This window comes from Eptesicus fuscus, chromosome 18 (assembly GCF_027574615.1).
Source record: "Eptesicus fuscus isolate TK198812 chromosome 18, DD_ASM_mEF_20220401, whole genome shotgun sequence".
In the NCBI taxonomy this organism is placed as follows: Eukaryota; Metazoa; Chordata; class Mammalia; order Chiroptera; family Vespertilionidae; genus Eptesicus; species Eptesicus fuscus.
The window spans coordinates 7,918,697-7,944,269 of record NC_072490.1 but is presented as its reverse complement, the minus strand read 5'-3'; the positions used below and the strand labels follow the sequence as shown (position 1 = coordinate 7,944,269).

The window sequence follows — 25,573 nt, the reverse complement described above, 5'->3', positions numbered from 1 at the left end:
GATTTACAAATATTTTCTCTCACTCTGTGGGTTGCCGTTTCACTCTGTTGACAGTGTCCTTTGATGCGTAGAAGTTTAAAATTTGTAACTTGTAACTTTTGGTCCAAGGTCCTTCCTACCACTTCTTTCTCATGTACTGCCTAGGGCTTCTTTAATCTGGATGCTCGTTCAGGGAGGATTGGAACCGTAAGCATCATTTCTGTGCCAGAGCTCCGACAACACGGCACCTCCCTGTGGTTGTCCTCGGAGTCTGGCTGGCTTCCCTCCAGGGGCGCCTGTATCCCTATTTGAAGACCTGACGAGCCGAGGCTCTCTGGCTGCTTCGCCCAGAGAACGTGCCGGCATCGCTAACCGAGAGCGCAGTTCCCACCAGCTCACAACTCGGCATTCTCTCCACATTACAGAAAAGATTCCTGGAAAATGAATTTTCTACACGAAATAAACATTTCCAAATCACCTGAAGTGACGTTTATTTTTATTTTTTAAAAATATATTTTATTGGTTTTTTTACAGAGAGGAAGGGAGAGGGATAGAGAGTTAGAAACATCGATGAGAGAGAAACATCGTTCAGCTGCCTCCTGCACACTCCCTACTGGGGATGTGCCTGCAACCAAGGTACATGCCCTTGACCAGATTCGAACCCGGGACCCTTCAGTCTGCAGGCAGACGCTCTATCCACTGAGCCAAACCAGCCAGGGCCTGAAGTGATGTTTAATAGTTCATCAGCTTTATTTTCTGCTGGATAATGAAACAGAAACACCACACTAAGACTAGTATTGACTAGTATTTGTTAAAATAGAAAAATATTTGTAAGACTTATGATTGCAAAACTTTGTATTAAAGTGAATATATACATGGTGGGGCAAAAGTAGGTTTACAGTTGTGAGTACACAAAACAGTTTTTTCTTGTATAATTACTTATTCATTATTGTATTTTCCATGTGAACAACTATAAACGTATTTTTGTACCGACCTGTATATGTTTAACACTAATATCAATAAGTAGTATTATTTACTACTTTGTGTGTGTGTGTGTGTGTGTGTGTGTGTGTGTGTATAAAATCACCCGTCGGCTAAGAGGTAGAACAGAGACCTTTAGCCAGATACCTCTGTACTCAGAAATAAAGATTACTACGTCTGTCTCTCTGGCTAAGGCCTTTTGAAAATGTTTTCTCTCTTGCTGCAGAATCCCAACTTGTTCAGCTTTTACATACGGGGGTGCAGCGGGCATGCTTCAGGTCTCCCGCGTGCATTTCTCTGGGCTCTGTACACGGGTAGTGTTTGCTCACCCTGCCTCACCCCACCTTATCTCATGTCAGTGCTCATCCTTGCTTAATGGAACTCTCCCGGGGGTCCGTTTCCCCAGTCCCCGACTCTCCTGTTCAAAGACTGTTTTCTCTCCATTTACAGACGGGCCAAGGTCGCTCGCGTGATTGGTTTACTGGCCTCACACACAGCTGAACTTCAAGAACATACGCCTGTTATTGAGGTAATTTCTCTTATTACTGAAATGTTATGAATGACAGAAGAGAGTGTCCCTCATATTGTGACTTGGAATACGCAGATGTCATTGACCTTCCCGAAGTTCTCTCTGTGGAACTGTCCCATGGCTATAAAACAATAACCTCCGTAGACCTTTAGGCTCAGACCAGCTGGCCATATAAAACATGTTCTGTTATTGAAGGGGAACGGCAGACTTAGGGGTTTGCGGGCTCTATCGTATGTCACTTATGTTTGGAGGAGGCCGGTTTCACGAGGGAAAGGTTTACGTAGATAGAGGTCCCGGGAGTCTGCAGATGAGGACAGAGCCAGGAAGACAGGCCATCGCCAAGGCTGGAGCTGGGCGGCTGCCCACTCCCACTGTGGGGTCCTTGTGCGTGGACTCCCTGCGACCGTGCCTGGAGACAGCGTGTGCTGCCGCCCTGGGAGTTCCTGCAGGTCCGGGCAGAGGGCACCTGCAGTAACCGGGGCCTGTCGGTCGCCCTGGGTGATGTGCCTGTGGCCTGATCCCCCGGCAACTGCTGTTGCTGCTGCCACCGAGACATTTGGCCCGGCAGTTCTTGAACCACCCTTGTCCTGGTGCCCTGGGCTAGTACTTCCTGCTCCTCCGACTGGGCACCTCTCAAAGTGTCTCCCCACCTCCTGTTGCTGCCCCTTATTGGACACCGCATTCCTGATGCTGCCTCGGGTGAGAGGGGGGGCGGGTGTTCATTCCTGAGCCGCTTGTACCCTGCATTCCTGCACTGTTCCCTTTAGGACATTTGCCTAAGCGAAGCTCTGGAAAAATCCTTTAGAAAAGCACGATAGTGTACATTTGGCCATCTGGACAACTGTTCTGAATTAAGCACACTGTATTGTGAGCTAAGTCCTGTCGGACAATGAGGAGCTGGGTATTCCTGTGATGCCATCTTTTACTCAATGGGCTGTGATGATTGAAGCAGCCACTAGAGGTCACCCAAACACTGGAAACAAAGTTTCGCAAGTTCAAGAATTTATCTTTCAACTTCAGGAAGAAGCAGGTTTAGCAGATAACAGATTTTCTGTTTTTATCTTTTCCCTGTTTTTTTTTTCTCCTCCTCCCCCTCCCTTCCCTCTCCCCTCCTCCCTCCTCCATTCTCCTACTTTCTCCTTCTTCTTCCTTCTCCTCCTTTTTTTGAGTTTCCATTGGGGATGAAGACATAGGAGATGAATGAAAGCCAACACAGCCTCTCCAGCAAAGTGCAGTCAGCACCTTGCCCGTGATCCAGGGGGTGGGGGCCCCGGGAAGCCCCTGCGAACCTGAGTGCAGTGCTCCTTGGACAGGTTTCTGTGAAACTCAGGTGTTTGTAGATCATTTTTCAGTAAATTATTAATAAAATTTCAAGTATGAGATGCATTCTGATTTCTCCAGTAGGTTTACTGTCAGTAGATACTAAAAATTGGGGTTGAAGATTCTATAAAACCTCATTTCATTATTCATTTGTTTCCCACAGTCCCTAGCAGCAAGATAACGTGTATTTCAGGCACTTAATTAATGTCAACAGCTTTAATAAATGATTAAAACAATGATATGCTGGTGGGATTTGTTACAAAGAGGCAGAAGAGATGGGGGGGAAATCTGTTGTACTATCCTTAGGATGTAGTTTAAATCTCTTTCATCTCATTCTGTCGTTATTGGCTACATAAAAGAGTTGAGCATCACCTCTTGTATGTATTTAGAAGCATTTATTTAATTCTTCATTTTTTTCATGGAAAAATATAGCCCGATTCTTAGGCTTTTCTTACTAGATCACCACGCATTTATCACCCAGTAATCACTGGGGTTCCTGTGTGTAATAATTTTTAGGAAATAGTCCTGGCATTTTGATTCATATTTGTAGTCTCAAGCATGCAGTGGATGCAGTTTAGGAAGTTGATTATAGAACCCTAAAATTTAGAACTGGATGGAATAGTAACAGTTGTACTAGTTTGACCCCTTCATTAAATGTTTTCATTATGGAAAATTTCGACGTACATAAAAGTAGAGAGTCTGGAATAATGAGACATCACTCATTATCAGCAATTATTAGCACTTTGCCAATCTTATTCATCTGTCATCTCTTGCCCTCTTCTTTCCCATCTCGTTCCCTCTCTCCTCTCCTTCCTCTCTCTTCCCTCCTCTCCTCTCTCACTGTAGTATTTATTTTTAAAAAATCCAGCCAGCCAGTGTGCTCAGTGGTTGAGTGTTGACTCATGAACCAGGAGGTCACTGGTTCCATTCCTGGTCAGGGCACATGCCCGGCCTGTGGGCTTAATCTTAGGGGCCGTGCAGGTGAGCAGGGAGCATGTCCTGGGTGGACAAGAATAGTGAGCAGGGGGTCAGTAGCCCTGGGCACTGAGGGGAAGGTAGTGTAATGTGATCTGTGAGACCCCGAATCGCAGGTCCTTTGGGAAGCCAGAGTCGGGGAGTGTCCGCAGGAGTGAGGACGCCTCCTCCTCTCGCTTCAGACGACACCTGGAGTGAGGGTCCCGGTGGCATTTGCTGCTTGGCAGGACCGCAGGCAGCACGGAGGGACCCAGACCCTCCACCAGCATCTCAGAGGAAGTGCTGTGTCTCCTGTGGACCAAGTGCTGTTTAAGTTTGGCCCCTCCTCCGGACGGTTAATAACCACTGTCCTGTGCTTGCCGGGTACGTGTTGCCGGTGGAAGGACTTGTGCTAAACCAGTCAGCCGTGTTTCTGTTCACACTTTCCTTTCCAAAACCTGCATGTGAGCAGGGTCTTCACGTGGATGGCAGTTTGTAAACACGGTTCTAGATGCTGCCCTGAAAGCACGGCCTCTCTTTGTGGGGTTCTCGTTCCCCCCTTTTCATGGCCATTCCTCAGCCCAGTGGAGCGCTTCGTACCCCACTAAGTCCCCTCGGTGGTTCTGTGTTGGGAGACTGGCAGGTGCCACCTTTCACATCAGACACTGACCATTTGTTTCTTCTTCTTCTTTTTTTTTAATATATTGATTTTAGAGAGGGCAGGGTAGAGAGAGAGAGAAAGAAACATCGATTTGTTGTTCCACTCATTTATGCATTCATTAGTTGCTTCTTGTATGTGCCCTGAGCACAGATTGAACCCATAGCCTTGGTGTAGCTCTAACCAACTGAGCTACTGGGCCAGGGCCGACACTGTGACCATGTCTGGCTTGTTCATAGCCTCGAGCTGAGACCGATGTCATTAAAAAAATTTTTTTTAAAATTAATTTCAGAGAGGAAAGGAGAGGGAGAGAGAGATAGAAACATCAACAATGAGATAGAATCATTGATTGGCTCCCACGTCAGAGATCAATCGAGCCCGCAACCCAGGCATGTGCCCTGACCAGGAATCGAACCGTGACCTCCTGGTTCATAGGTCAACGCTCAACCACTGAGCCACACTGGCTGGGCCCGGTGTCATTTATAACCCTCCACACTGTTAGTGTCAGTGAATTTGCCCGTGTGTCTCCCTGCTAAACAGACTTCTTTTTTGGTTAGTTCTTGGACAGCACGAGGGGCAAATGTGTTGAACAGGATGAAACGAGTTGAATAACGTTCAGGTCTTTATGTAGAGCGAAGGGAAACATGCTGGCTGCGTTTCATTCAGCCAGGATGCCGAGTGGATATCGTTTGGGGCATCGCCATATTTTAATCACTTTTGCATACAAATGAAACATCTCACATCAAAGAATTCTTAAACGGCACGCTTCCTAATTTTTTATAATGATCGAATTCATTGAATTTCTTACCTGACATCTTGTAGAGCAGCTTTTACCTTCTGTGTTTCTTGCTTTGACTAATTTGCCTGCTCGTTTTACCCGAGCTGTGAGCACACCTTTGTTACAATGTTTTCAGAGCAGCAGCTGTGGGGCTTATACATTGGAATGTGATGTGTTTAGTAATCCTTGCGAACCCAGCAAATGCCACATTTAATTTTCTATCAGATGAAAGAAACACGGAAGGAGACTTGGTGGTGGAAAGAATTGCACAAACAAAACTAATCAGAGCTGATCCTTGAAGCAGAAAAAGGCAATTTAAAATGAGCTTCCTTTGTATTTCTGTTATTTGAGGAGTGTTGAAGAGATGACTATTAAGAATATAGTAGTGAGTAAATAATAGTTATAAATAGAAAGCTCAAGCAGTATTGGGGTTATGTTCTTTGTGTCATAACTTTGACGTATTCCAACATCGAAAAGACTCAGTTTTCATAAAGGACAATGGTGACTTGGTTTCTTAAGAAAACATGTAGCCCAGCCATGGTGGCTCAGTGGTTGAGCATTGACTTACGAGCCAGGAGGTCATGGTTTGATTCCAGGTCAGGGCATATGCCCAGCTTGTGGGCTCGATCCTCTGTCGTGCCGGAGAAAGCTGATCAATGATTCCCTCTCATCATTGATGTTTCTATCTCTCTCTCCCTCTTTGAAATCTATAAAAGTATATTTTTAAAAAAAGAAAACATTTATGCAATGGGCATAATTGTGTTATGATTCCAAATAAAAATGTCATTTAGCCCTAGCTGATATGGCTTAGTGGATAGAGAGTCGGCCTGTGGACTGAAAGGTCCCAGGTTCAATTCCAGTCAAAGGCACATGCCTAGGTTGTGGGCTTGATCCCCCAAAGGGGGCATGCAGGAGGCAGCCGGTCAATGATTCTCTCTCATCATTGATGTTTCTCTCTCTCCCTCCCCTTCCTCTTTGAAATCAATAAAAATATATTTTTTAAAAAAAGGCATTTAACCCTCAATATACAGGATGGGGCAAAAGTAGGTTTACAGTTGTGAGTATATGAAAGTTTATTCTTGTATTATTATTTACTAGAGGCCCAATGCACTGGGGGGGGGGGGGGGGGGGGGGTGGTCCCTCAGCCCGGCCTGCACTCTCTTGCAGTCCGGGACCCCTCAGGGGATATCTGCCTGCTGGCTTAGGCTCGATCCTCGATCCCTCTAGGGACAAGCCTAAGCCAGCAGTCAGACATCCCTCTTGCAGTCCGGGGCTCTCGCAGTCCAGAACCCCTCGCTCCTTACTGCCTATCTGCAGTGGAGGCGGGAGAGGCTCCCGCCACTGCCACTACGCTCGCCAGCCTTGAGCCTGGCTTCTGGCTGAGCGGTGCTTCCCCTATGGGAGTGCACTGACCACCAATGGGCAGCTCCTGCGTTGAGTGTCTGCCCCCTGGTGGTCAGTGTGCATCATAGCGAGTGGTCGTTCCACTGGTCATTCCACCGTTTGGTCGATTTGCATATTAGGGTTTTATTATATAGGATTAATTATTGTATTATTTTGCATATGGACAACTGTAAACCTACTTTTGTCCCACCTGGTATGTATATGAAATCCATGTCCGTAGATGCAGAAGGAAGGACCTTTGGGGGAGTGTGGAAGCGCCGGCATGTATGTCTGGCAGCCGATTGATGATTCTCTCTCTCCATTGATGTTCCTGTCTCTCTCCCTTCCTCTCTCTGAATCTATAAAAACAAACAAAAAAACCCCCAATATCCATATATTACTTGGATTTCTGAAGCTGAAGAAGAGCTTAACAAATCTATTTTACCTTTTTTGTTCTGTTTCGTAATGGCATTTTGAATGCCAGTCTGCCTAGGTCCGTGGTCGGCAAACTGTGGCTCATGAGCCACATGCGGCTCTTTGGCCCCTTGAGTGTGGCTCTTCCACAAAATACCACGGCCTGGGCGAGTCTATTTTGAAGAAGTGGCGTTAAAAGAAGTTTAAGTTTAAAAAATTTGGCTCTCAAAAGACATTTCAATCGTTGTACTGTTGATATTTGGCTCTGTTGACTAATGAGTTTGCCGACCACTGGCCTAGGTCATCAAACACTTATTTTTCTCCTTGGTATTTGTCATTTCTATGGTATGTTTGTTTACTATTCTTATAGTTTTCCTTTTTAGTAGTAATATTTCTTTAAAGTTTTACAGTAACAAGGGGAAACTAAACAACACCGCAGGGAAACGCTGTCTGCCGCGTACCGTTCACCGCTCTCCAAAGCTGACTTCGGCAGCGCGAGGTCAGGCTGCCGTGGGGTTACTAGCATAGACTACGTGATGCGTGTCTGTCTATGTGGTGCTCCTAAGCCAGTGGTTCTCAACCTTTCTAATGCCGCGACCCTTTAATACAGTTCCTCATGTTGTGGTGACCCCCAACCATAAAGTTATTTTCGTTGCTACTTCCTTACTGTAATTTTGCTACTGTTATGAATCGTAATGTAAATATCTGTGTTTTCCGATGGTCTTAGGCGACCCTGCTAGCGGTTCTCAACCTGTGGGTCGCGACCTGCTGCTGTAGAGCCTAAGACCATCGGAAAACACAGATGTTTACATTACGATTCATAACAGTAGCAAAATTACAGTAATGAAGTAGCAACGGAAATAACTTTATGGTTGGGGGTCACCACAACATGAGGAACTGTATTAAAGGGTCGCGGCATTAGGAAGGTTGAGAACCACTGTTAAGTACTTCTGTCGTGCTGGAGGCAGTTCAGACAGTTTCATCTCTTCAAGGATCTGCAGCATTAAGATGATTTAATTTCCAGTGATGCTTACCAATTCAGAGTGCCAGTGGGTTATAAGATTGAGAAAAGCTGTAAATTACTGTCCCTAGCTTTGCAAAGCAGCGAGCTGGGTATGGGTTTTGAATTTAGTGTGAGGTTGACTTAAGAAAAAAAGAATTAAACCTTTTATTTTGAGATAATTAATAGACTCATGTGAGGTTGTAAGAAATAATCCAGAGAGATCCTGTGTATGCTTCCTCCTCTTTCCCCAGAGGTAGCATCTTAGAAAATTAGAGGAGAATATTACTGCAGGATATTGACATCAAAACAGCTAGGGCACAGTTTCAACACCCCAAGGACCCCTCATGCTGCCACTTTTTTACCACGCCCCCTGCCTTCTATCACATGTCCTCCCCCAACCCCTACCCCTGGCAACCACTAACCTGTTAGCCATTTCTGTACTCTTGCCATTTTGAGAATGTTGTATAAATGGAATCATACGGTATGTAACCTTTTGTGATTGGCTTTTTTCATGTTTAGCATATTTCTCTGAAGATTCATCCAGAGAAAGGAGCCAGAAAAAGGAACACGTAGTATGCGATCCCATTTACATAAACTCTAGAAAATGTGGGTTAATGACAGAAGGTACATTGGTGGCCGTCTCGGGAGGAGAAAGGAGTGGGATGGAGGGATTAGTTACCAAAGGAACTGGAGGGGACACTCGGGGGTGTTGCCATTTTGATTGTGGCCGCAGGTGATGAGGTCACAGATGGTTACCTGTGTCAATTACATCTAAGTGTACACTTTACATAGATGCGGTTTATTGTATATCACTTGTAACTTAACAAAACCGTTTAAAAAAAATACCACACCTACAGTGTCCTCCAGTACCTGACTACTGACGGTGAGCTCACCCCACACGACACCACTCCTCCGGGCTCCTGTTTACAAACGGGCCAGAGATCAGGTCCCGGGATAGTGTTACTCGGTCAAGTTGTTCTGGAAGCTTTCACAGGCCTCCTTTCAGTGTTTATGCTTCCGTCTGTGCTGACGGTAAGTAGTCTTGTCTGTGCGCCACACTCGGGGCCACGTTGACGTAGAGCAGGTCTCCGCACGGTCTTACCTGCTCTCAGCTCCCTCTCAGGATGGGGCCGGTGTTCACGTGCCATCGGAAACCTTCCTCCCCGCTTCCTGGTCACCGTGTGATCCCACTCACCTGTGTCCCTGTGTGTGCATTCTGGTGACGAGGGGATGTGACTGTCTTAGCATCGCTCCTGGGAAATGAACTACGTTTCATAAATGCTGCTGAGTGTCAACGCGGGTCGTATTGAAGCTCTGGGCTAAGATTTCTACTCTCAGATTTTTGAAGGAATCATTTAAAAGTTTAATGCAATGTGCGAGTTTTTAAACTGGGGTGTGCTGGAGCGTGCTGGGACCTGGCAGGGTAGAGCTGGTGCAGACCCTGGCTGTCCGCGGAGCTGGCGGAGACTTGCGGACCCTCCTCCTGAGTCCCCGTCTCTACAGTTAGCGCAGCACCTGCCCCGCAGGGTCAGCGACGCGGCGGAAGTGCCTGGGAGCTGACCAGTGCTCGCCAGACCCGAGTGCGTTTTACCGGAGGGATTTTTGCTGTCATCGGGGACAGCTACTGTTTTTTGTTTTTTTTTTCAGGAATAAGGCCCATATTTTGAAAATCATTTGGAAACTGCTTCTTAAAAATGGAAGGTGAATTCTGGAGAGAGTCTTGCCTTTTACATACAGGTTAGAGAACTGAGAGATACATATCAAATTATATACTTTTTTTTTTTTTCTTTTCTTTTCAGGCAATTACTCTCTTAACCGAATTAATTAGGGAAAACTTCAGGAACAGCAAATTAAAACAGTGCCTCCTGCCAGCCCTCGGGGAGCTGCTCTATCTCGTGGCCACCCAGGTGAGACTCTGATTAAGATGAGCCTGCTGCGCGTGGACGTGCTCTGACATATCCCGGCCAGCGAGTATTAATAGCCCATAAAAGTCCCCTGACTTTGCCGCTGAGAGCACGCCTCAGGAGCTGCTTCTGGAGGGGAGAGGCTGTCGGTCTCTCCCTGTCTGTCTGTCTGTCTGTCTGTCCATCTGTCATCTTCTCTCCCTTTTTTGCTTTAGAGCAGCAGTTTTCAGCCGGTGGGCCGCAATATTCCCGTTGTTCCTCAAAGTAGATCTCGAGAATCCTTTCCCTTGGTGCTGACTCGACCTGGGTGGAAGCCAGGCGGTTGTAATAAAGCCCACGTCCGTGGCCGTGACATGCGACCACGTCTTAGGATAGCAAACCCGACGAGGGGATTCTGTCCCTGGATCCACGGAAACCCGTACGTTTCCAGGCGATGAGGGCTTTTGTGGGCCTGTCACTTGGAATAGATGTCAACCTTAAAATCTCACCTCCGTGCTGACCGAGAGGCTGGCCCGGAGGGATAGTGCACCCTGTGTGATGGAGACCGAGCCCCGCCCGGGACCTCTGCTCACACCCAGGGGCCAGCCGGAGGGCAGAAGACGGAGGGATTCTGCGGAGGGTGTTACCGAGCTGCGCAGTTGCAGTTTGTGTGGTTTTCGCCCTTTCTTTTGTCAGGGATGCCGCCCACCCTAGTCCAGGTAGCCTTACTTTTGCCTTTTTTTGGTTCAGCCCATAATCACCTCTTACCTGGCCTGTTGTCAGAACTCCCAGACAGTCTCCCTGCTTTGCTCTTGTGTCAGTAAAAGTGTGCTTTCCAGACGTCAGCCAGGGCGAGCCTGTTAGAAACACGGGAGACTGCGAGTGTCGCTCCTCGGAGGCCCCGCGCCTCTCGTCTTGCTCGCTGTCCTCAGTCCCTCCAGTTGCTCCTAGGCCCTTTGTGCTGCCTCCCCAGCGCCTGTCTGACCTCAGCCCCCCTCGCTCCCACTCGCTCGCTCCTTCCGCCACGCTGACCTCCCCACAGCTCCTCGCACACCACGCCCGCCGTGCCCTGCTCCTGCCTGCACACCTGCCTCCGCACCTGCGCTTCCCCCTGCTCGTGGAGTTTCCCAGGTGTCTGCGTGTTCTCTCCGTTCCTGGTCCCTTCAGAGGCCTGGCCGTAAGCCGTATGAGACGGAGCCACCCTGTCTAGTCTACCTCTAACCCCTTCCCTGCCGTGGTTTTCCTTTTAGCGCTCATCAGTAGAGGGGTTTCTCTGTCAGCCAGGTCCTGTGGCCATTTCTCAGTTCTCCTCTAGCTTCCGATGAGGGGATCGAGTCAACATCGTATGTGACAAAGCAAGCAATAGAAGCAGTACAGTCTGTGCAGTGCAGTCAGGGACCCCCAATCAGATCGTAATTGATGGGGGGAATAAATCGTACTGTAAGGAGAATATTAGGAAGTTTTAGAGAGTTTGTGTATTTGAAACTGCCCCTTTCTCTTGAATGGGTTAATATCTTTTGTGCTGCTAGCTTCACAGCCTTTCCTTCCACTTCATTTTAGGAAGAAAAGAAAAAGCACCCGGGAGAATGCTGGGCCGTCCCCCTGGCTGCCTACACGGTGCTAATGAGGTGCCTTCGGGAAGGGGTAAGGCCCTTTGTTGTCCTCTGCGGCGCCCTGGATTGTAATAACCCTCCCGGCGCTGCTGCTCGTGGGATTGTAGCCTGCAGCGGTGCGGGAGCTTGTCAGGCAGGCATTGCTCCTGAATTTAAATCCTGCCACCAGCCACCCTCAGCAGGTGACCTCCCGGGAGCAGGCGGGAAAGCGGACCAGCTTTCTCCTTCGCTTTTCAAAAGGCGGTAGCACATAGAAGCAGCGGAAGTAGCTTGTAATAACGTGTTCTTAATCCTTGCCGCCTTTGAAAGCATCCGCGACGCCAGTTTGGGAAGCGAGGCGTATGCGGAGGGTTTTCTGTGAGCCTCGAAAGCCCCGCGATTGGCTTGTCAGGTTGCTCTTTGGCGGTTTGGAAACCGGGCACCTTCCACGAGTATCCACTGACTTGAACAGGAGGCGGTGTTTAGTATGCGATGTGACTTTTCAGTTTACTCAGATCCCTTCCCGCACCGCCGTTCGTGGCTGTGCACAGCCACTCGCCAACCTGCCGGCTCGTACAGAAGTGCCCACGTGGAACATGGTGAAGGGTTTAGTGACTGACCTAAGAGGTTGGCATTTTCTGTTTGCTTTAAACCATTTGACATGGTTTCACCCAAGGCAAAGCCATGGGCTAAGATATTCCTTAAGGAATGAAGAAAATATGTCACAATAAACATCTTCCTTTTGAGTTCACTGCTCCCGGTAATAGAGCCATGTTCCATGTGTGGAGCATTCTGTGACCCTCCTCCCCCCCGCCTCCCCCGCTTCTACTCGTGACCCCCAAGTGCAGTCTGTAGGGTTTATAGGTAGTCAGTTGTTGTGATGGGATGTGCGGGATGTTGGTAAATTATATCGTATCAGTAACAGGGCAGTTAAGTCATGTTTATCTGTAGTCGGAGGGTGCCTTTAGGTGTCATTCAAGGCCTCAAGCGAGGCACACTTGGGGTTCACAGATGAAGGAGGTGACATTTCCATGCACACTCAGATCCCATCTGTCGTGGAGTTAAGATAAAGATATAAAGTGGAATATGTCAAGTAAATAAATGCCAAAGAACAAAATATAGGAACGCAAAGGAGAAAGGAGTCCTCCAGGAATTCTTCTCACAGTGTAAAAGCAATTTTAGAAACTTTGTGTCTTTAGCTTTTAAAACTCAGATGAATGCCTAATCAAAGATGATCCATTCTAGTTCACGAGGTTGTATCCTTTATTCAATATCTTCTCTCCTCTCCCTCACATATTTTTCATTGTATATATAATAGGAAGGATAATGTTGGATATCCCAGTGTATTGTTTTAAAATTATTGTTAACTAGGAACCCAGCGCGCGATTCAAAATCATGCGGTGCCGCCCACCTTCGAGTGGCCGGTCCAGCCCTGCCTCGCTCCCTGGGCCCTGCAGCAGCCACGGCCACTGCCGGTCCGGCCCTGCCTCCCTCTCCGGCCCTTGAAGCGGCCGGGTCTGCTACTGATCAGGCCCTCCCCCAGCGCAGGCATGTGGAGGCCCCTGCCGCCCCGCCCCTGATGCTGCGCGCGCAACCTTCTCCTGTCTGGCTGACCCGTTACGGCGTCCTGGTTAATTAGCATATTTCTCTATTTTATACACACACACACACACACACACACATACACACACACACACATATATATAGATAGGCAGATAACTAAAATAATGATATGTTTTGTATTTTATAACATGCTACAATTTTTTTTGTCTTTTTAAAAAATATATATTTTATTGATTTTTTTACAGAGAGGAAGGGAGAGGAATAGAGAGTTAGAAACATCAATGAGAGAGAAACATCAATCAGCTGCCTCCACTGGGGATGTGCCCACAACCAGGGTACTTACCTTTGACTGGAATCGAACATGGGACCCTTCAGTCCACAGGCCAACGCTCTATCCACTGAGCCAAACTGGTTAGGGCTACAATTTTTTTGTCTTGGTAGGTTTGGCAAGTCTTGTGTATTTTTCAGGGAGGCTGGGCGGCAGTGGCGGGGTGATGGGAGTGGTGCTGTCCCTTGATCGGCCGCCCGGTGGCCTCCTGCAGAGGGAGGCCAGACTGCGGCTTAGGCCCGCTCCCTGCTCCCCAGACTGCAGGGACTGGGCCTAGGCCATCAGTAGGACATCCCCTGAGGACTCCCGGACTGTGAGAGGGTGCAGCCCAGGCTGAGGGACCCCCCCTCCCAGTGTACGGATTTTTGTGCACCGGGCCTCTAGTAAAAACATTTAAAAAATGTTTTTTATTTTAAAAAAATACGTTGATTTTAGAGAGAGAAGGGAGAGGGAGAGAGAGATAGAAACATTGATGAGAGAGAAACAGCAACATCCATTAGCTGCCTCCTGCACTCCCCCTGCTGGGGATGGAATCCACAGCCTCCTGCACTCCCCCTGCTGGGGATGGAGTCCAATATGAGCATGTACCCTGACCAGGAATCTAACCAGTGACCTCTTGGTGCATGGAATGACACTCAACCACTGAGGCACACCAGCCAAACTACAGTTTTATTTTAAAAAATAAATGTAGATAATCAGTTGTCCCAACATCATTTACTAAAACTCTCCGCGCACTCTGTGGTGTCCCCTCTGTCATATCAGTGTACGTTGTTTTTTTTTTTCTTTCTGGGCTCTTTTGGTTCTTTTGGCCTATTTTCTACCTCTGTGCCATCTATTTAAATTAACAATATTTTTAAATAATTTTTTTAACGTATGGAGAGTTTTCCCCTTCTAATGTAATTTTTCAAGAATTTCTTAACTATTTTTATTCCTTTTCACTTGTATTTGATTTTTAGAGTCAGCTTCTCAAGTTCACCTGTTGGGATGTTGATTAAGGATCTATCTATGGCCCAGCCAGCATGGCTCAGTGGTTGAGCATCGATCTATGAGCTAGGAGGTCATGGTTCCATTCCCGGTCAGGGCACATGCCTGGGTTGCAGTCTCAGTCCCCAGTGTGGGGTGTTCAGGAGGCAGCTGATCACTTATTCTCTCTCATCGTTGATATTTGTGTCCCTCTCCCTTCCTCTCTGAAATCATTAAAAATATATTTAAAAAAAAAAAAAAAAAGAATGTATCTGTGCCCTGGCCAGTGTAGCTGAGTTGGTTGAGTGTCCTCCCATGCAACGAAACGTTGCTGGTTTGATTCCCAGTCAGGGCACATGTCAGGTTGTGGGGCTCGGTCCAGTAGGGAGCGTGCAGGAGATAGCTGATCAATGTTTTACTCTCTCACTTCCTCTCTCTCTCTCAAAATCAATAAAAACATAGAATTAAAAAAAAAAGAATACTTCTGTAAATCAATTTGAGGAGAATTGGTTAATATTAGAAAAATGAAAGGTGTATTCAGTGAAGAGACTAACAATAAGAAAAAGACCTTTGTTTCTTAAAAAAAAAAATACTAGAATAATATGACAGCTGATTTTGGATTCTTGATGGCAGTCAGCTAATGTATTTTATTTATTTCTTAAGTTAACTCTCAGATATAGATCCTGTTCTTTTTAAAAAATTATATTTTATTGACTTCAGAGAAGGGAGAGATACAGAGAGATAGAAACATCAGTGGTGAGAGAGAATCATTGATCGTCTGCCTCCTGCATGCCCCCCACTGGGGATTGAGCCCGCAGCTCAGGGCATGTGCCCTGGTTGGGAATCTAACCGGAACCTCTTGGTACAGGGGACAGTGCTCAATTCACTGAGCCACCACAGCCGGCTAGGTCCTATTCTTCACAGCTAACATTACCTTTATTTTAGATGTTAATTTTGTTATTCTGTTTTGGAAAAGTAGGCATGTAAATTATAATTATATTGACAGCAAAACTTTTTTTTTTTTTTTTTGGTCAAGACTCCCTGTGTAACTGGACAGCCAAGGTGTCCGGGCTGCCTGTCACTACTTGAGCCAATTAAGCAGAGACAGGGTTGAATCCTATATGAGTGTTTATCCCAATCCTGCCGGCAGCATCGGAGAGCAGCAGGTCATCCAAAAAATCTGCTCTGCCCCCCACCTCACTCTAAGCCAGGTGTTAATATTGGGTAGAAGGACAGAGATTCCTTGGGGAAGTAGGCAAAGGGGAGGCCAAATGTGCAGTTTACAGGTCATGGGGGCTGGAAATTTGCAAAGTCCCGTGGGTCTTCAAAGGGCTGGCAGCTCTGGTTTCTGCAACAAGGTGGTTAATCTTTCCATGGTAATAGGCAGCTCCTGGATGGGGAGGATGGGCATTTCCATGTGAGCCCCCAGGTCCCACGTGCAATGCCCAGCCAGGTTAGAATGTGCCTTCTTTAACCAGAACAACCAATCACAGTTAACAGAGCAGGATTGATATTTCTTACAATTCTAGCTGGTCCCCAATATTCTATTCCCCTATCACCTGCAGTACGTTAGATCTACTTAACACCATTAAAACATAGTACAACTATTCATTAAAAGCCTAATTATCGTAGGCTTATTTCATAGGATCATTTTCTAATCATCGTAGCTTTTATCTTCATGATATGATGAAGTAGGTCTTTGATTTAAATGACAGATACTAGTTTAGTTCAGTTAGTTATCCCTTCTGAAGAGTAAATTAAGCAGAAAATAGCCCCAATCCTGGTGCTTGTGTGAGGTCCCCCAGGGGATCCCAGAGGGACTGGGATGGCAGTAGGGGGTGAATTGGCCTGGTAGTCTCCCTGAGTTTATAGAAGACTGGGGGACACTTGGCCCCTTTCCAACCTGGGTGCTCAAATAGGTGTGGTCCTCTGGTACCAGGAGTGAGTCCTCTAGGAATTGACTGACAGTTATGCTCTAAAGCACATGGTAAGGTGAGAGGTCCCGCATAGTGGCACCTCTCCCCCCACATTCAGGGGAAAAGTTTCAGAACCCAATGAGAAATGAGATAGAGCAAGGCATACGGGACGAAAATGGCATATACCTATGTATGTAATGAGATCTAGGGCATATATGTACATAATCCAGGGACTTAAGATGGGGGGAGGGTAAAAGAAGACAACTCTGTGGGTGGCCTTTGCTCAGGGAAAAGGGGAGCAGTTGAACTGAGCTCCTAGCACATCCTGTTAGCAACTAGATGAAGCATTATATTTCCCCTTGGGTAGAGTTGAGTGAAGGAACAGAGAGGCTAACGGTGTTACATTGATGTATCCTAGCTACATGGAAGGAAACATCAGGAATGGGGAGGAAGCATTCTCTCCAGTGCTTATTCTGAGAGAGGAAATGTGTCAAAGTTTGAGAGAGTTCAAATATCTTTGACATTTCTTCTCTAGCAGCCTTACAGTTCAGACTGTATAGCATCCTATCTAATAATAGACAAATATGCAAATTGACCATACCTCCAACACACCCACAAGCCACGCCCACCACCCAATCAGAACGAGTATGCAAATTAACCCAAACCAAGATGGCTACAGCCACAGAGAGCAAGGTTTCCTAGGTAACAGAGGAAGCCAAGCTTTCTGCCTGCCCTGGCCAGGCCTAAGTCTCCACTTAAGCTACAAAGTTTCAATTATAGGAGGTAAACAAATTCAAACAAATGGCGGCAGAATGGAGCTTGAGAGAGCAGGTCAGGGTTGCCGCCGGCAACGGGGGAAGCAAAGCTTTCCGCACACCCTGGCTGGGCCCACCCACTTAAGGCTCCAAAGTTTCAATTATAACCCCAACACAAATGGCTGCCGGCGCCCTTGGAGGGAGCCCCAGGCTTGGCTCTGCTCCAGGCTACAAAGTTTCAATTGTAGAAGGAAAATAAATTCCAGATACCAGGGCCTCTGCTTGCGTTGCCAGGGGGCGTGGCCTGCCTGCAAACCACCACAGGCCCCTTGCTCAGGCCACCCCACACCCCAAGGGAACCCCCACCTGATCCGGGATGCCCTTCAGGGCAAACCAGCTGGCCCCCACCCCTGTACCAGGCCTCTATCCTATCTAATAAAAGAGTACTATGCAGATTGATCATCACTGCAACACACAATATAGCTGCCCCCATGTGGTCAAAGATCCTGCCCCCATGTGGACACAAGATGGCCACCACAAGATGGCCAGCAGGAGAGGGCAGTTGGGAGGCACCCGGCCTGCAAGGCAGGGCAGTTGAGAAGGACCAGGCCTGCAAGGGAGGGCAGTTGGAGGTGATCAACCCTGCAGGAGAGGGCAATTAGGGGTAACCAGCCGGCAGAGGAGGAAAGTTGGGGGCAAACAGACTGGCAGCAGAGTGGTTAGGGGGTGATCAGGCTGGCAGGCAGAAGCGGTTAGGGGCAATCAGGAAGGCAGGCAGGCAAGCAGTTGGGAGCCAGCAGTCCTGGATTGTGAGAGGGATGTCGACTGCCTGTTTACGCCCGATCCCACCGGGGTCCCAGATTGGACATCCCTTGAGGGGTCTCAGATTGGAGAGGGTACAGGCTGGGCTGAGGGACAACCCCCCTTCGTGCACGAATTTTGTGCACCGGGCCTCTAGTTAATAATAATAGGAAGAAAAGCTAACACATTGAGAATTTACTACTTTTTATGACCTAGATTAAGTATTCATGTATGTTGACTCTTTTTTTTTTTTTTTTAATCCTCACCGAGGATGTTTTTCTGATTGATTTTTAGAGAGAGGGAAAGACAGAGAGAAATATTGATGTGAGAGAAACACATCCATTGGTTGCCTCCTGCACGAGCCCTGACCAGGGCCTGGGCGGGGAGGAGCCTGCACTGAGGTACGAGCCCTTGACTGGAATCGAACTCGGGTCCCTTCGGTCTGCAGGCTGACGCTCTAGCCACTGAACCAAACCGGCCAGGGCTGTATGTTACCTCATTTAATTTTTAAACTGCCTTGTGTTGTATTTTCTCTGTTTTATAGATGATGAAGCTGAGGCACAGGGATGAAAACGCCCAGGGATATATAGCTAATAGAGTGTAAAACTATGGCTTGAATCTAGATATAATTCAGTGTTTTTCATTTAAAAAATATTTTTTCATGAAAAATATCTAAATTTGGGTTGAAAAGTAATACACTCATGCTGTAACAATGCAAACGATGTACAAATGTCTAAAGTCAAATTAGTGGATCCCTCTCCCTACACCCCCTGCCGAGTATTGTGTGCCCTTTTACTAATATATATATACTAGAGGCCCAGTGCATGATTGAATCATGCACGTGTCGGGTCCCCTACACGCTTTCGCTTTCGATCACGGGGGAGCTGGGTGCCTGTCCACTGGTGCACCAGGCCTTTCAGAAGCCTCCGGCGCGGCGAAGGCTTCTGAAAGGCCTGGTGCCTGAGTGGACAGGCACCCAGCTCCCCCGTTTTTGATGGTCCGCGGTGGGACGTGAGCTCGCTGCCCCAGAGGCCCCTCTGTGTCGCAGCACAGCCATGGCGCAGATGCTGAGCTCAAGTCGCCACTGGCGACACGAGCTCAGCGTCCCGCCGGCCCAATTGGCCACCCCGGCCACCCCGAGTCCTGCCCCCCTGTGCCTCCTGGCCAATCGTGGGCATAGCAAAGGTACGGTCAATTTGCATATTTGTCTATTATTAGGTAGGATATATATACATATGTGTATATATAGATTAGTAAAAACATATACATTTTGTTAGACATGGGATTACATCATACATACAATACTTTAACATTTATATATATTTAATCCTTACCCGAGGATATGCTTTTGGTTGATTTTAGAGAGAAGGGAAGGGAGAAAGAGAAACATTGATTGGTTACCTACCCTATGTACCCGGACCAGTTGTTGAACACATAACCTTTTGGTGTATGGGATGATGCTCAACCAACTGAACCACACGGCCAGGGCGAATTTACTTATTCTTATGCGTCATATTTTCCTGCTGCTTGTCACGTGTGGTACCATTTCATTGGCTTTCAGACACTCTGATTTTTAAATTGTTGGGTGCTGGAGTTTTTCTGAATTCTTTTAAGTACTTTGGTCCTTTTTCTTGGACTCATTTGAGTTCCTTGGAAACAGTTGGATCCCTTTTGAGGCTGGATTTTAAGCACTGTTAGGACAATCCCGAACAGCCTTAAGGGGTCGTTGGGTCACACCACTGAGGCTACGCCTTTCTTAGGTTTTCCTCAATGCCTCATATTTAGATGGTCTTTGGCCAGTTGGTACACTAATTATTCCCAGCCCTGAGTGATTTCTTAGGATTGCCTGCTCCTGTGTCTTTAAAATCACCTTCCAGTTTTGTTATGCTTTTATTGTTTTTTTTCCCCCATAGTATTTCAGCTTTTTTATTAAAATATGTTATATTATGCTAGGTTGTTGGTAATAGCTTCATAATAGCCTGAAAGCATGATCACATCTCCTAAAATACCTAACGCATCCAGGGGGGCAGGTCACACCCTCCCGGTGCCAGGCCTTTATTTGCAATGGTCATGAAAAAGTGACATGTCCGTTTTCCATACTAAGTAACACCCTTTTCATCTCCTCCTCGTTCTCTGCTCTCCTCCTGCAGGAGGAACGTGTGGTGAACCACATGGCAGCGAAGATTATCGAGAACGTCTGCACCACCTGCTCTGCGCAGGCCCAGGGCTTCATCACGGGAGAGATTGGACCCGTCTTATGGTACCTCTTCAGACATTCCACTGTCGATTCTCTCAGGATCACAGCAATATCGGTAAGATGGAGCATCTTTTGGGGATACATTCTCACATATTGAAACACCAAGCTTGCAAAAACTATGCGAGAAATAGAGTAATTGCGTAGGTAGGAAACAGAACCCTCCGAGGAATAGCTGGTGAGAACAATAACTTGATTTTCTCCTACAGTAGAAGTTTCACACCAGGGGCTGGACAACACGGGCGCTGGCAGGAAATTCTGTCGGCACCTGGGGGGACCATGACGTGATCCAAACTATACGGAGGCGAGAGTGGAAAACGGTCCAAAACAGGGTTTGGTTTGGTATATTTTTAGTGTTCCCGTCAGCTCCCTCTGTTGGAGTTTATATTAAATGGGTTTATCATGTGGTTCAAATGAATTCATCCCCAGGCATCTGTGGTTTTTCGGGTTTTGTGTTTTGATTCGTTGTCTGCTACTTTGTGCACAAAGTCATAATAACTAGATATAAAGGATAACTATGTTTGAAGACGTGTTATCAGGGTTGTATCAGTTTAATAGTCTTTTTAAAAAAATATATATTTTATTGATTTTTTACAGAGAGGAAGGGAGAGGGACAGAGAGCTAGAAACATCGATGAGAGAGAAACATCAATCAGCCGCCTCCTGCACACCCCTTACTGGGGATGTGCCCGCAACCAAGATACATGCCCTTGACCGGAACTGAACCTGGGACCCTTGAGTCCGCAGGCCGACGCTCCATCCACTGAGCCAAACCGGTTTCGGCAGTTTAATAGTCTTTTGAATAAATGCCGTCCTTCCTCGTGACATTAGTTTCTGTCCCCTCGTTGATCACTGTTCTCTTGACCGCTCAGCATTACATGGCAGCCTCAATGCCTTTCCAGTATGCTCATTCGTACACTTCCCACTGTGGCAGCGCCCTAACTTCCCGCTTTCCTTACATCTCCAACCCCACGTTTCCCTCGGCATCCTCAGGAAATGACTCCCAGGGGAAAATAAGGACATCCAGTGGGAATCACCCTCACTTGCGGCTGCACATCAGAGGTGTGTTTCCGTCCACACCTGTCCTCAGCTCCCCCTCCTGCTGCCTCTGACTGTGTCTTCTCGTCAGACAAACCGCCCGGGCTTCTCCAGGTCTGTGTGTTGGGCCCCTTTTGGGAACCTCACTCAATGGTTATTTTTGCTCTTTCCTAAATCTCTAACCTGTCCTTCCAGAGCTTTCTAATCAGCATTCAGGTATTCTTTGCCCCATTACAAACCAAACCAAACCAAACCAAACCAAACCAAACCAAACCAAAAGCACAGGAATAAACATGTCCAAAGGACTCAGGCTGCATATCCCTCTTCACGGCCAATCTTGTTTATACAGAGTTGTCATTACAAATTATCGCTCCTTTCTGGCCCATTTCCTCTTCACCCAGTCTGCTATCTGTCCCGAAGATGTCACTGAAGCTGATTCCACTGAGATCTGCAATGACTTGCATGTTGCTACATCCTGTGGGTATTTATGGATATTTTTTAGTTCTTAATTCACCTATGTAATTTTGAAGATAAAGGGCTAACAGTCCTGCTCACAGAGTATTATTAAGCAAGGGATATATAGCATCTTTCTCTTTCACACACACACACGCACACACCCCTACACCTGCTTCAGGAGCCATGTGAGCTCAAAATTACAAAACTTAATTACCATGTGAGTAATTATGGAGGAACCATCAGAGAGGTAGTCACAGAGTATGCCAGTGAACTTTCTCCAGGCGTCTTGGAATTATATCTTAAGGCATCCATTTTAATCCTGGCCTTTAAAAAAATCCGTCTTGCTTTAATTGGGTTCATGTTCTCACATCCATCTTTATATCTGCATGGTTTCTTTTCTTGGCTAATTTTTTCCAGTTGTTCTCACCAAAGTCTTGTTCTTTCTAGCCCTTTCTTCATCTGACACATTAAGCTTCATTTTTCCTCTTGGGCTGCTGGTGTGTCTTTCTTAGCATTCATCTAAATAATTTTTCACGGACATTTTGCCAATTATACAAAAAATGTCTTTTTTTGTTTTCTTTTCTGTCCTCTTATCCCCTCCCTGCCCCTATTCTTATGTCTTTAAATCTCTTGGTTGGAGGAGAGTGTGTGTAGTTTGAAAAAGCCTCCAAGGTGGTTTTAATATGGCATCCAAAAATCATTCAAAAGACAAGGAATGATTCTTAAATTTCTTCGGCGGTGATCCTGTTCATATAACTAATACGTACACAGCCTTCTCTTTTGAACTAGTCCATTTCTCAGAGAGCTTGTTATTGAATAGAAATTCTGAAGGTAATGCAGTGTTCTTTTGGAAGCAAATTTTGAACTGGAACTATTCTTCCCAGTTTTAGAATGTCGTCTCAAACTCTATTTTAAAATAAATAAATACTTCAAAACCGTGCCACTTGAGATCTGATTTTTTTTTAAATTCAGAAAATACAAGCACTAATATGCCCTTAAGCCTCCAAGAAGCCCTGTACCCGTGCTTGCTATCCAGAGCGACCCGTTCGCGGAGAGCCTTGGGCTTCTGAGCAGCATTCTGAAGACCAGACCATTCTAGTCGCCCTTATATTCCTTTGAATACGCTTAGAAGTAGTCTTGAGAAGTCTCTTATCACGAAATGTGCCCATCATGATTGGGTAGGGGTTTTATATCGATAGAAAGTCAGTTTTCTCGGTAGTGAAGTCATTTTCGGGAGAACCCCTAATTTGCTTGAAAAGCTCTGGCTGTAGCATGATCTTTAAGGACTCCCTTGAAAATGTTCTTATTTTGAAATCCTTGGATTAGAAAATTAATGAAACAATTCTGTTTTGATTTTCTAAACAGCAGTTTTCTTAGGATTATCACAAATGAATTTTTTAAAAGTTCACTTTCCGAACCAGATTTGTTTTTAGTGAATTTCTTTTCCTGTTCCCGCTTCCAGATACTAGCTGCTACTTTTCTGTGGAAACGGGTACAGTGTGGGGTGTAGACGTGAAGAACCCTACTTTCATTGCTTCCAAACCGTGGCATCTAACTTAGTGACTCCCTCGGAAGAAAGAGGAGAGACTGCAAAGTTATTTGAAAGGTGTTCACAGTACAGTTTAGATCATGGAATTTCATTCTGATGTGGCTGCCTGTAAATGAAGACAGATTTCTGGTGTAAGTTTGAAATGGAGTCAGTGATTTATTTTTTCAGCTTTATTGAGATACTAGAGGCCCGATGCACGAAATTCATGCACTTGGGGGTAGGGGGTCTCTCAGCCCGGCCTGCACCCTCTCGCAGTCCAGGAGCCCTCAGCGGACATCCTTAGTGCTGCCGCGGAGGCGGGAGAGGCTCCCACCATCACCGCTGCGCTCACCAGCCATGAGCCTGGCTTCTGGCTGAGCGGCGCTCCCCCTGTGGGAGTGCACTGACCACCAGGGAGCAGGCTCCTGTGTTGAGCATCAGTGCATGTCATAGCAACTGGTCGTTCCACTGTTCTGTCGATTTGCATATTAGCCTTTTATTATATAGGATAAATGACATGTAACACTGTGTAAGTTTAAGGTATAAAACGTGCTGATTGGGTCTTTATCTGTAATAATAAAAGGGTAATATTCTGGACGTCCTTCCTGACCAAGCTGGGGCCAGAGGGAAGCCAGCCCGGGTCCAGGTACCTGCGGGTGGCCTGAGGGAAGCCAGCCCGGGTCCCGGGTGCCTGCCAGTGGCCGGAGGAGGGAAGTCCAGGTCCCGGGTGCCTGAGGGAAGCCGGTGCCGGCAGCCAGGGGAAGGAAGGCCTATTCTTGCACGCATTTCGTGCATCGGGCCTCTAGTATATTATAAAATGATCACTACCATAGTGGTAGCTAGCACCTCCATCACATCAGGTAACTGTCATTTCTCTTTTGTGGTACAACATTTAAGATCTATTCTCTTAGCAACTTTCAAACGTATATCACAGTATTATTAACTATAATCATTATGTTCTGCATTATATTCCCAGAACTTACTCATCTTAAAACTGGACGTTGGTGCCGTTTGACTAACATCTTCTCCTTTCCCCACCCTCTTACCCCCGACAACCACCATTGAGTTTCTGTGAGGTCAGCTTTTTAAGATTCCACATGTGAGTGATTTCATACAGTGTTTGTCTTTCTCTGCCTGACTTACCTTACTCAGGAGGATGTCCTCAAGGCCCATCCATGTTGCCACAAATGGCAGGATTTTCATGTTTCTCACGGCTGAATAACATTCTGTTGTATGGCTGGGCCACATTTTTTTTTTACCTCGTCATCTATTGCCGGGTGGTTAGGTTGTTTCCATACCTTAGCTATTGTGAATAATGCTGCAATACCATGGGAGTGCAGATGTCAGTTTGAGGTCCTATTGTCCTTTATGAATGATTAAGACAGGACGTTTATAAGGATCCCACTTGCTAATCAGTTCCATGAAGAAAGGGACACTTTGTTTTTGTTGTGTGTTTTTTTAGGGAACAGTGTATATTTAGTGCTTAGCAAATGTTCATTTTTTCAGTATATTTGTTTGCTTAGTAACTTCAGAAATGGTAGTAAATGTATACATTATTAATAAAGTAAGCTTTTCTTGTAAATGCTTATTTCCTTGTAGTAATTTTAAAAACGTCTAATGCAGTCATGGCATTGGAATGTAATTAAAGTCCTAATAAAATAATATGCATTTATTTGAAACATTTGAACAGTGCAGACAGAAAAGGTTGAAGACTCTTCCTTGTCCTTTTTAAAAAATACATTTTTATATGTTTTTATTGATTTCAGTGACAGGAAGGGAGATGGAGAGAGAATGATTATGAAAAGATCAATGAGAATCAATGAGAGAGAATAATTGATTGGTTGCCTCCTGTGTACCCACTGTTAGGGATTGAGCCCGCCACGCGGGCATGTGCCCTGACCGGAATCCAGCCGTGACCACTTGGTTCATAGGTCAACACTCAACCACTGAGCCACACTGGCCGGGTGCCCTTTTCCTTTTTCTACCTCTCACCTCTGTGTCTCACTTCCGAGGACAGCATTGGAGAGGGTCCTCTGGATTTTCACGGTTGCTATGTGTGCTACCTGTTCCTTTCTGGTTGTAATAGGTCACATTAGCATTTTCATAAAGACTGGAAGTGTGGTTTGGCATAAAAGAAATACATCCACTTTAAACGTGTCATTCTGGTGGGAGATTGACTTTATGCCAACCAGCACTTGTTTTCCTTATTTTTTCAGTAGGAATAACTTTTAAAGGAAGTTAATTCTTGGAGATAGAACAAATATTAAAATTTTTCCTGAGATGTTCAAGAAAATGAAAATATTTTTCAAAGTCTTTATCTTTTCTCTCCCTCCTGCCTGCTGTCCTTTCTTTTTTGACATCGTAATATTTCTAACAAATCATCTTTTACTTGATCTTTTCATAATAGCAATTCATCTTATACTTGATCTTTTCATAATCAAGGTTATAAATCCATTTTAAATATAAATCAGGAAGGAGGTTATGACATTAATTATAGT

At 46.1% G+C, this 25,573-nt stretch overlaps 1 protein-coding gene across 3 annotated transcripts in view; it reads left to right on the top strand.

Annotated features, from left to right (window-relative positions):
• Positions 1 to 25,573, top strand: part of ULK4 (unc-51 like kinase 4) — a 250,082-nt gene that overhangs the window by 28,394 nt on the left and 196,115 nt on the right. For 2 of the 3 annotated variants that reach the window (XM_054729835.1, XM_054729834.1), the window contains exons 17-20: positions 1,411 to 1,489; positions 9,799 to 9,906; positions 11,443 to 11,526; positions 19,951 to 20,112. In XM_054729835.1, the coding sequence (XP_054585810.1) occupies positions 1,411 to 1,489; positions 9,799 to 9,906; positions 11,443 to 11,526; positions 19,951 to 20,112 (433 nt within the window). The remainder of the gene's footprint in view (positions 1 to 1,410; positions 1,490 to 9,798; positions 9,907 to 11,442; positions 11,527 to 19,950; positions 20,113 to 25,573) is intronic. The other variant, XM_054729836.1, reaches the window with a different exon arrangement.